Source organism: Aureococcus anophagefferens, assembly GCF_000186865.1.
Source record: "Aureococcus anophagefferens unplaced genomic scaffold AURANscaffold_5, whole genome shotgun sequence".
Classification (NCBI taxonomy): domain Eukaryota; class Pelagophyceae; order Pelagomonadales; family Pelagomonadaceae; genus Aureococcus; species Aureococcus anophagefferens.
Window position 1 is genome coordinate 908,107 of NW_008705565.1, and position 11,412 is coordinate 919,518.

An 11,412-nucleotide genomic window follows, 5' to 3' on the forward strand; every position below is an offset into this window, starting at 1 on the left:
GGAAACTTCGCCGCCGCCGGTGGGACTGTGGTAATTCTCGGCTCAAGCCGCGTCCGCGCCGCTCCCCCAGCCGAAGCCAGCGCGCGCGGCACCGGTCCGGCCGCCGCTTGCGCCGACAAGGACCATAGATAGACACACCGCGTCTGCAACACACGCTTCGGCATGGAGGCGCCTCTCGAGGGCCCGCCGGACGTGTCGCTGGCCCCCGTCGTGGCCGCGTGGACGGCGTTCGTCCTCGCGCTGGCGAATTGGGTCGTCAACGTGACCGTGCGCCTGCCGCGCTACCTCGTCTTCGGCGGGCGGCGCGCGCGGGGCGCGTCGCAGCCGGCGCTGCGGCCCGTGTCGAGCGAGGACGCGCTCGGCGACGGCGCGCTCGACTACGAGGAGCCCGACGGCACGCCCCGGGGCTGGGTCGAGCGGAACCCGGGCCTCGGCGGCTTCCGGCTCGAGGTGCAGCTCGCCGAGGGCGGGCCCTTCGAGCCCGTGCGGTGCAACTCGCCCGAGCCCGTAGCTCTCGAGAACGCGTACTTCGCCGGGCGCATGCTCTTCCTGCTGCGCACGGCGCCCGAGGACCCGGCCCACGCGGCGCACCTCGCGGGGAAGCCGCGCATGTTCGAGATGCAGATCCAGGGCCGGTGCAAGGAGCGGCCGACGGACGGGTTGCTGTCGCTCGGCGCGGAGCTCGCGACAAAGCCCAAGCTGAGCTTCGTGACGTCGACGCTCGTCAAGGGCGTCATGTCCTTCGTGCAGCGGCGCACGTCGGGCCTCGAGTGGAGCTTCGGGGGCAAGGGCGTCACGCCCTTTTGCGCGTTCCCGCTGACGTCGGGCGTCGACTACCTGACCGCCACCGCGCCCGGCGACGCGCCGCCGGCGCTCGGCGGCGTGCTGCCCGAGGCCCAGGCGAGCCGCGACGCGCGGCGGTCGCCGGCGACCCTCGCGGACGTCCAGCGCCTCGGCGACGAGGCGACGTACAGCCTGAGCTTCTACAGCTCGTTCATCGATTTCGCGGGCTGGCGCGGCGCGAACCTGCCCATGGGGTCGCCGAGCCTCGACTCCATGGTCGGCGACCAGCCCATCGACGTCGTCGTCTTCGACCACAAACCCGGGGGCGCGCCGGGCGAGAAGCGCTACTGGTTCCGCTACCGGTGCCGCTGGGACGCGGAGCTGGCCGCGTTCGCGCGGTCGCCCGCGCTGCTCGCGAAGCACGCGCGGCGCCTCGAGCGCGGGTTGGGCGACGGCGACGGCGCGGCGCGCGCGTCCATCGACGAGACGGGCTTCGGCTACGTGCGGTCCGGCGAGCCCGCGACGTTCGCCGCGTGCGCCGGCGACGCGCGGCCGGGCCTCCGGCGGCGCACCTCCGGCGGCTGCGACTGCGTCGCCGAGGCCCGGGGCTTCGCCGTGCTGCGGGAGCAGGCCGCGGCGCCGGCGTTTCGGCTCCTGGCGACGCCGCCGCGGTCCGACGGCGACGACGCGCTCCGCGACGGCGACGTCGTCCGGCTCCAAAGTTGCGCGTCGAAGCTCTGGCTCACGCAGGCCCGCAGCGGCTGGCTCGCCTGGCGGCGGCGCACGGACCCGCGGCACCCGAAGCCCAAGTCCTCCGAGCTCTTCCTCGTCGAGGGGCCCCGCGAGGGCAAGCGGATCCGCTTCGGCGACCCTGTCGGCCTCGCGGCCAAAGGCCACCCGGACCTCCGCGTCGCCGCGCCCGCGGCGCCGCCGTCGGCCAAGTACGGCGGCGCGCTGCTGCGGTTGCGCAAGGTGGCCCGCGGCGGCGACGACGCGGCGCTGCGGCTGCTGCCCCTCGCGGCCGCGGCCGGTGATCATCCCGAGACCGAGCCGTCGGACGACGACGAGTGCTTCGAGGAGCTCGGCGGCGAGAGCCCGCCGCCGGCCTGCGACCCGGCCTGGGTCGTCTCGCGGGCCCACGCCGCGGGCTTCGTCGAGCTCGTGGACCGCGGGCGCATGCGCATGAAGCGCGCGTATTTGGTCGTCGCGACGCTGCGCAAGGACGGCGCGGACGACGCCGCGCCGGGTCGCGCGGCGTCGAGCGACTCGCTCGCGTCGTCCTGCGCCGAGGAGGTGCGCCACGTGAGCCGCCTGCGCACGGCCGAGGACGTGGCGGCCTGCGTGGGCCTGCCCGCGGCGTCGCTCCTCTTCGGCCGCGGCGGCGGCGCGGACGCGGCGGCGGCGCGGCGCGCGCGGCGCGCGGCCGCGCGGGAGCGGCGCGCCGAGGCGGGGCGCCTCGCGTCCAAGGCGAAGAACTTGGTGAAGGAGCGCGTCGGCGAGGGCGCGGCGCGGCTCGGGACGAAGGCGCGCGCGGCGCTCGACGCGGCCAAGGACGCGGCGCCGCCGGCTCCAAAGCTCCGGCGGCTCTTCGAGTCCGTCAAGTCCGCGGCGGGCCGGCGGACGCCGAGCGCCGACGGCGCGCCGGAGAGCGGCGAGGACGACGATGACGACGACACGGCGCTGGACGACGACGACGATGACGAAGAAGAAGAGGAACCGGAGGACGACTTCGAGGCCGCGGCGCGGTCGGCCGCGCTCCTCCGCGACTTCGACGACGAGGGCGGCGCGTCCGACGGCGACGAGCCGCCCGGGTCGGCGCCGCCCAGCGACGACGACGGCGCCCCCGAGCACGTGGCGACGCCCGTGCGCCGCGCCGCGGACGAGACCTTCGACGGCCCCGCGGAGGCGCCGGCGCCGCCGTGGGTCGCGCCGCTCGCGAGCCGCGACCGGCCGCCGCTGCACCGGTCCGCGGCGGATATCGGCGCGCACCGGCTCCAGGCCCGCTTCGACGCCATGGTCGCCGGCGGGCCCGCCGCGAACCGGAAGCTCGCGCTGCTTCTCGCGGAGCCGCGCCCGCTCGACGACGGCTTCCTGCGCGGCGGCGCGGCGGCCATCGGCGTCGGCGTGTCCAAGGGCGCGGGTTTGGCCGCGTTGCTGGGCAAGGGCGCGCCGGACAACTCGTCGCCGCTCAAGCGCTTCAACTCGTCCGAGGGCGCGGCCGTCGTCGCCGTCGCGCGCGGCGAGGGCCACTGGGTCGAGGGGTTGGCGGTCCTACGGAGCGGGCGCCTCGACGTGTTCGATGCGTTCGGCTCGGCCCACGACCCGCCGGCGTTAGCCGTGCCGCTGCACGAGATTTTGAAGTGCCGCGCGCTCCGGGGCGCCGCGGGCGGCGACGACGCCGGCGACGGCGACGCCGCGAACGCGCGGCCGGGCGCGCCGCTGCCGTCGCCGACGCGCACGGGCTACAGCGCTTTGGCGTCGTCGCCGCGCACGGAGCGGCCGCCCCTGCCGACGCTGGTCGTGGAGACCGTGGGGCTCTGCCACTACTTGGCGTTCGCGACGGCCGCGCGGCGCGACGCGTTCTCGCGCGCGCTCGCGGTCGCGCGCGCGTGCTCCGACGGGTTGGGCAACGACGAGGCGGACCACCGCGTCGCCGCGGCGGCCTGCAAGGACCCGCGGGAGAACTTCGTGCTGAAGCCGCGCGCGTACCGCGGCGACCGGCTCATCCTGAACGCGCGGCGCCTCGCGTTCGACGCGGACTTGCACCTCGCCGTGCCCAAGAAGCCCTGGGAGCTCGCGCGCGATCTCCTGCGGCGCGTCTTCGCCGCGTCGCCGGACGCGGGCAGCGACGACATGGCCGCGATTTTGGACGAGGCCGCGGCGCTCCGGAAGCTTCCGCTCGCGGCGCTCGACGACGAGCCCCCGAAGCGCGCGCTCTGCTTCTTCCTCAACCTGCACCACGCCCTGCTCCAGCACGCCTTCCTCGTGCTCGGGGCGCCGGCGCGGGCCCAGGACCTCGCGGCGTTCGCGCCCGCGGTGTCGTACGACGTCCTCGGCGACGTCTTCAGTTTGAACGAGCTGAGCCACTGCGTCATCCGCGGCAAGCTCCACGCGAACCTGCGGGCCGCGCGGAGCGCGCCGCGGGCGCCGACGCCGCCGCCGGACGACGAAGGGGACGCGCCGCCGCCGGCGAAGCCGTCGACGCTCAAGGACCGCGCGAAGCAGAAGCTCCGGGAGAAGGGCGACCGCTTCAAGGAGGTGCTCCGGCGCACGAAGGCGAGGTGTTGAGCTCGTCGGCGCCGTCCGACGGCGCCGCGACGCCGCCGGTTCCGGGCGACGCGGCCGCGTCGCCGCCGCGGCCGCCGCCGCCGAGGGCGGCGGCCGCGACGCCCGCGGCGACGCGCTGGGGCTGGCCCGCGCCGCCGCCGCCGCCGCGCGACGACGACCACTGGGACCTGGCGCTGAGCGCCGCGGACTGCCGCGTGGCCCTCGCGCTCCACCCGGGCACCGCGGACTTTCCCCGCGAGGTGCTCGAGTTCACGCCCGACGACCTCGCGCACCAGCTCAACGACGCCGCGACGACGTTCCTCGAGGCGCCGGGCGCCTTCCACGTCGACGAGGCGAAGCGCGTCGTCACGCTCCCGGCGCCCTGCGAGTTCCTGCTCAACCCCGCGGCCGCCGGCGACGACGCCGCGGCGCGCGACGTCCTCAAGACGTGCCTCCGCTTCGTCGGCAAGCGGCGCTGGCGCCAGCTGTCGCTGCTCCTGAACGGCGCGGCGAAGATCGAGGTCCGCTTCAGGCCGCCGGCGTCCAAGTGCCACGACGCGCTCGCGCTCGTCCGCGCGGCGCCGCGGTCGCCGGTCGCCGCGCCCGGGCCGCCGCGGACGCCGGAGCGGGCGAAGCTGGAGGCGGTGTAATTTTGTAAGTTCGCACGCGTGGGCATGGTTCTCGCGTACCCGCGACGTTTGCAGATGGCGTTGCAGAGGCTGTGCACGTCGTGCCCGAGGTAATTTTGCCGATCGCCGAGGCTCGAGACGGAGAGGTGACCCGGGTCCGCCTCTGTGGATAAGCAACCCCCTCTCGCCGCGCCCATGGCTTTCACGATCACCATGCCTTCGGGCGAGGTCCGCACGGTTTCGAGCCGGGAAGAACAGGCCCGTGCGAACGAGGTGCTGGAGATGGTGCGCCGCGGCATCTCCCTCAACAGCAGTGTCGATTCCACACATAGGGCCAGGGGCCCCCATAGGAATTAAGTAACTAACTATCTTGGCCGGCCGGAGTACGGCTAGGGAGCTATCCTGGGCCGCCAGTACGCCTAGGGAAGGCCGTGGTCGTCGAACCTCGGCAAAATTGGTCGCCTATATCAAATCATGTCAACATAAGCTCGTTATATGTCGAAAAAAGGCGATTTGGAGGTGTTTGGGGGGCAAAGAGATCGGGGAAACGTGGTAATTGAACTTCAACATTGCACTTCAAGTGCAAACTTTTTGATTCAACGGATCTCGGGTTATCTCACGAAAATATTTGGAATCGACACTGCTCAACAGCTTCCCCCCGAAAGGCCACACGCCGCTCGTGAACGCGATCCTTCACTTCCCCATGGACCGCGATCGCAACCTCATCGGGCTAATCATGGATCTGGGCGCGGACCCGAACGCGCCGGACTCGTGCGGCACGACGCCGCTCTGGCTGGGCGTGGGCGCGGGCCGGCTCGACATCAAGCTCATCAAGGCGCTTGTGCGATACGGCGCCGACCCCGCAGCGTCCTGCCCCGATGCCTGGGGAAAAGACGAAGCCATCGTGCACGTCGCGTGGCGCTACGGCCGGCAGGACGTGATGAACTTTTTCCGCTCCCGCGGCATCGAGGCGCCGGAGGGCCCGTCGCCCGACAATTCGGATGGGATGGGCGCCTTCATGGCCAGCGTTCCCGGTCGGGCTGCGGGACCCAAGACGAAGCCGAACGAGCCCTGCCCTTGCGAATCCGGCAAGAAGTACAAAAAATGCTGCGGCCTCGCGAAAAAGAAGACGGATACCGGCCCCGAGTAGATCGCGCTGTACTAAATCTGGCGAGAGTCATCTTACTTCGCCGTCGCCGGGCGCGACGACGAGAACGAGCCCGACCGCATGTCATTCACGAGGGCGCCGCGCCGGAAGGCCGTGAGGTCGAGCTTGGAGAACTCGAAGGAGAGGTCGTCGAAGAGCCCGAACGCCTCCGGCGCGTTCTTCAACACGAAGAACGCCTCCGCGGCGCTGTCGTTGCTCGCGTCCGCGCCCTGGAGCCTGCCAAATTTCAGATCCCCCTCGTTGACGCAGAGCTGGAAGCAGCTCTGGTGCGCCTGGATGTCCACGACGATGTCGAGGTCGAAGTACTCCGCGCTCCGTCCGACGGGCAGCGCGCAGCACGCGCACGCGCGCTTCTTGTCGCGGGCCGCGGCCGCGGCCGCGCGCCGCGCGACGACGCGGTCGTAGGCGTGGACCGAGGACCCGAGCGCGCAGCAGCACTCGCGCGCGACGCCCCGCGCGCAGTGGAGGGGCGCGCAGCAGAGCGACGACGGGCTGTCGCAGGGGTACCAGTACTCCCAGTCCGTGAAGACGACGCGCTCAGACGTGATCTTGTACCTGCATCGATAAATGTAAGTTGAATTGATGAATCCAGGACGCTGAGTAGAATACGCGGGCGCGCAGCACCACTCGCTGTTGCGCACGCTCCCGAGGCACGTCCGCGCGGCGCCCTCGGAGTCGTAGTACGTGAACTCGCGCTCCCCGTGGAAGGGCTTCGCCGGCGGCGCGTCGTGCCTCGCGTCGAGGCGCCAGACCGTCGCGCCCATCCGCGCGCCCAGGACCTGCGCCGCGCCGCCGCGGACGTCTACTTTGGAGAGCTCGAACGTGAGCTCGTTGAAGACGTCCAGGGGCTTGTATACGTCCGAGACGACGAAGAGCTCGTTGGGGTCACTGAGGTCCGCGCCGGATTTGCGGTACAACACGAGGTCGCCCTCGCCGCGGCAGATCTGGCAGAGCGTCTGGTGCGCGGACGCGTCGACGACGATGTCGCTGTCGAACGTGTCGAGCGTGCGGCCGACGGGCACGCGCGGGCACGCGCCGCCCTCGTCCGCCGCGCCGGCGGGCGCGATGGCTTCCCAGCCCGTCGACGCGCCGTCGCAGCAGCCGAAGAAGCCCAGGCACAGCATCGGCGCGGCGCGCTCCAGGGGCACGAGGTCCCACCGCGAGTAGACGACGCGCTCCGTCGTGACCTTCGACCAGCCGGGACAGGACAGGCAGTAGTGGAGCTTGCCGAGCATGGTCCGCTTCACGCGAGCACTGTCGTAGAAGACCTGTGATAGGATGACGGTCGCGATCTTTCGGAGGCTCCGGACGACGCGGGCGCCGAGCCTTCTCCTTTCGTCGGTGCATCGTCGAGCGCGTCGCGGTGCCGCAACCGAAGCAGGAAGCGCAGGCGACGCCCAGCGCGCTCGCGACGCCTCGCTCCGGTAGCTCCGGCTCGACCGTCACGTGCTTCACCTCCACCGCGTCGCCGCGATCCATGCGCTGCATCACGAGCGGGTTGGATGCCTCCATGGCCGTCGTGAAGGGCAGCCTCTTGCTGTGCAACTTTCACCTTCAAGGAAAATGACGCCTGCCTATTGTAGGCTGTCGATCATGCGCTCGCTCTACCCCGCGGGAAGTATGTTTCGGTTCTAAGCAGCCCCCAAACACCATGGCGAACCCCTTCGCCCCCGGGGCGGCCATGGACGTCCGCGAGCCCCTCCTGGGCTTCGACCGCGCGGCGTCCCGGCGGCGCACGCTCCAGGGCCGCGCCCTCGTCATGGCCGTCGCCTTCGCGTCCGTGTCGCTGGCGCTGCTCAACACGCGGCCTCGCGCCGAGCCCGTGTCGGCCCTGGACCAGTCCTACCCCGTGCTGTCGCTCGAGCGCGAGGTCGCGACCCTGCGCGACGAGTCGACGACGGGCTGGCTGACGCTCGCGCTCGAGTTCCTGGCCGCGGTCCTCGCGTGCCTCGTCGCCCTGGACGCGCGCGAGCTGCTCCGGGCGCCGGCCGTCGCCGCCGAGGAGGTGGAGGGCGGCAAGTCCGCGGCGGCGTTCCAGCTCACGCGGGGCATCGCCGTCGCGCCGAGCGAGGCGAAGATCCTCCGCCGCCCGGTCGCGGACTCCGACGACGGCGGCGCGGCGCGCGCGCGCGAGCTCGCCCGGAGCGCGGCCCTCGTCGTGCTCTACATGGCCGCGGCCATCGGCATCGTCTACGTCAACGCCTACGTGCTCCACGTCTGGCGCTACGCGGCGACGCTCTGCTTCGCGCAGATGACGTTTTGCTCCGCGTGCGCGGCCGCGTGCTGCCGCCTCGGCCTCGGCGACCCGGCGGCCTGCGCGCTGGCGAACCGGCGCACCTACGCGACCATCGCGCTGCCCCTCGCGGGCCTCTACGCGACCTTCCTCTACGGGTCCAACGCGGTCTACGCGTACCTGCCCGTGGGCTACATTCAGGTGCTCAAGGTGTCGCAGGCCTTCGTCGTCTACGTGCTCCTGGCCTGCGCGGGCGAGGAGGCCGTCGCGCCGAAGCCGTTGCTGAACCTGGCGGTCATCTTGGGCGCCGTCGCCGTCGCGTCCGTCGCGCAGGCGCGCCTCGAGGGCTTCTCGGCGGCGGGCTTCGTCTTGATGATGGTCTCGAACGCGGCCTACGCGCTCTACCTCGTCGGCCAGCAGCTCGTGCTCAATGGCCGCGCGGGCGCGTCGCCGGGCGGCAAGCGCCGGCCGCTGGACGCGCTGACGACGCTCTACTTCCTCGGGCCGCCGACGGCGCTCGCGCTCGGCGTCGGCGCGTGCGCGACGGAGTGGACGGCGCCGGGCTTCTCGCTCGCCGACGCGCCCGTCGGCGCCATCGCGGGCGACTGCGTCATCGCCTTCGCGCTCAACCTCGTCCAGATCGCCATCGTCAAGCGCCTCAGCGCGCTCGCCTACATGTTCGCGGGCTACCTCAAGGGCGCGCTCACGGTCGCCATCGCCGTCGTCGGCCTCGGCGAGCCCGTCGACGCCGTCGAGGTCTGCGCCTACGCCCTCATGCTCGGCGGGCAGGTCGTCTGGTCCCTCCGGAAGCTGCGGAATAAACGATCGTAGCGCGTCCGGAGTCCGCCGGAGCCTCGCGAGAACTGCGCGAAGCGTCCGGTGCGGCGCGACGTCGAGCCGATACTGGCAACCGGGCCGCGCCGTGTTACGTCGCCTCCCCCCCGAAGTGCCAGACGTCGATCTTCGACGACCCCGAGCCCGCGACGCCTCGCTTCCGGCCCGTCTTCGGCGGCGGCGGCGGCCGATCGGCGGGCTTCGCCGCGTCCGCGTCCAGCAGGCGCTCGCACTCCTGGGTCCGCCGGAGCGCGGCGCCGAGCATCTTGCGCGCCTCGCGGAGCTTGGCCTGCGCGTCGAGCTCCGCGCGCTTCGCCGCGGCCTTGGCCTCCGTCTCCCGCGCGAGCGCGGCCCTCCACGCGCGGAGCAGGCCCGCCTCGCGGTCGCCCGCGCGCCGGAGCCGCAGCCGGAGCTCCGCGGCGTCCTCGGCGCCGCGCGCGAGGTCGCGCTCGAGCCGCGCGACCGCGAACCCGTCGCCGTCGTCGGCCCTCGGGGCCCTCGCGGGCGCCGCGCGCGCGCGCTCGGCCTCGAGGCGCCGCGCGGCGGCCCGCGCGGCGGCGCAGGCCTCGTCGGACGCGACGCGGTCCGCGCGCGCGCCGTCGAGGCGCTTCCGCGCGGCCGCGCGGTCGCGGTCGCGGCCCGCGGCGTCGGCCGCGCGCGACGCCTCGAGAAACGCGCACGCCGCCGCGAGCGCCGCCCGCTCGCAGACGAAGACGGCGCCGCAGGCGGCGCCGACGGCGCGCGCGGCGACGGCGGCGAAGCGGCCGTCGCCGGAGAAGGCCGCGGGCGGCGGCGCCGGCGCGGCGGCCGCGGGCGGCGCCGCGGGGACCGGCGGCGCCGCGGGACCCGGCCGACGGCGGAGGGCCGCGCACCGCTCGCGGAGTTTGGCGTTCTCCGTCTCGAGCGTGACGCAGCGCGTGGTCCAGGCGCGGAGGGCCTCGCGGAGCGGGGCTTCGGGATCCGGCCGCGGCGCGTCCGCGGCCGGCGGCCGCGGCGCGCGGGGCGCTGCCGGGGCCCAGGCCTCCGCGGGCGCGGCCCTGGGCGTCCGCGGCGCCGCGCGCTGCTTCAGGCGCTTCGACTCGTCGACGGGCTCGCCCAGGAAGGCCTGGAGCTCGCCGAGGCCCGCGACGCCGTCGCCGTCGCCGTCGAGCGCGTCGACGAGCGCCCTCTGCTCGTCGGGCAGGAGGCCGCAGCCGAGCTTCCCGAGGCCGTCGACGAGCTCCTGGCGGCCGAGGGCGCCGTTGCCGTCGCGGTCGAGGGCGCGGAAGAGGGCCGCGGCCGGCGACGGCTCGCCGTCGCGCGCGGCCGCGGACGTCGCCGCGGCCGCGACCGCGCGCTTGACGTCCGGCGCGGGCCGCGGCGGCCAGAAGGCGAAGGCGGCGAACTCGGCGAGCGTCACGGCGCCGTCGCCGCTCGGGTCGAGGCAGCGCCGGACGACGGCCGCGGCCTGGCCCGGCGACGGCGCGCGGTCCGGGTTGCCCGTCTTATCCTGTTCGCCGCCGACGCCGAAGCCCGGCGCGTAGAGCGGGAGTTTCAGCGTACCGAGGTGCTTCTTCAGCGCCGACGCGTCGAGCGTCGCCTTCTTCGCGTCGGCCCTGGCCGCCTTCCTGAGCCGGTCCCACGCGGCGCCGGGATCGGGCACGCCGGAGGCCCGCGCGGGGCCCCGGAGCGCCGCGGCGGCGGCGTCGGCGACGACGGCGAGCTCGGCGTCGCCGTCGCGCGGCGCGTCCTCGAGCGCGAAGGCGACGAGGTCCTCGTGGGACGCGCCGCCGCCCGCGTCGACGCCGACGGCCTTGCCGAGCGCGGCCGCGACGCGCGCGTCGAGGGGCCCCGGCGACGACCGGCGCACGGTGAGCGCGCACCCCGCGCCGGCGGCCTTGACGCGGCGCTGGACCTCCGCGGCGAGCTTCTCGACGCCCGCGTGCTCGCCCGCGGGCAGCTCGCCCGTTCGCTCGCGCTCGACGTTCGCCGCGAGCTCGCGCGACACCTCCGCTAACGTCGCGCCGCCGACGGCCAAAATCTCGTCGCCGGGCCGCAGGTCCCCGGCGTCGCCGCGGTTCACGATGATCGCCGTCGTCGCCTGGTCCAGGTCGAGCTTGAACGACGCGTCGACGCGGACGCCGACCGTCTCCGTCGCCGCCGCGGCCGTCGCGCGCGTCTCGTCGACGACGAGGCCCGCGTCCTCGAGCAGCGCGCGGAACTCGCCGCGGTCGACGACGCCGCTGCCGTCCGCGTCCGCGTCCTTGAAGGCCGCGAGGAGCTGGTCGCGCGTCCGCGGGCCCTTGGACAGCAGGAAGCTCCGGAGTTGGCGCGAGGCCGCCGCCGCGGCGCGCGCGAAGGCGTCCCGCGGCGCCCGGAGCCGCGGGCCCTCGACGCGTACGACGTCGTCGCCGAAGCGCAGCTCCGCGCCGCCGCGGGGCAGCGCCGCGACGACGACGCCCTCGACCCACTCGCCCGTCTCGCCGTCGCGCGCCTCGGCGCGGTCGCCCGCGTGCCAG

The 11,412-nt window shown here is 74.2% G+C and overlaps 1 protein-coding gene across 1 annotated transcript in view; it reads right to left on the bottom strand.

The window, feature by feature from the left end:
- Window positions 1-5,861: 5,861 nt before the first annotated feature.
- Window positions 5,862-11,412, bottom strand: part of AURANDRAFT_62567 (hypothetical protein) — a gene marked incomplete at both ends in the record, with an annotated part of 6,401 nt that continues 850 nt past the window's right edge. Inside the window, 4 exons of the mRNA XM_009037019.1 lie at window positions 5,862-6,402; window positions 6,472-7,115; window positions 8,593-8,751; window positions 9,036-11,387. Coding sequence (XP_009035267.1) covers window positions 5,862-6,402; window positions 6,472-7,115; window positions 8,593-8,751; window positions 9,036-11,387 — 3,696 coding nt within the window. The remainder of the gene's footprint in view (window positions 6,403-6,471; window positions 7,116-8,592; window positions 8,752-9,035; window positions 11,388-11,412) is intronic.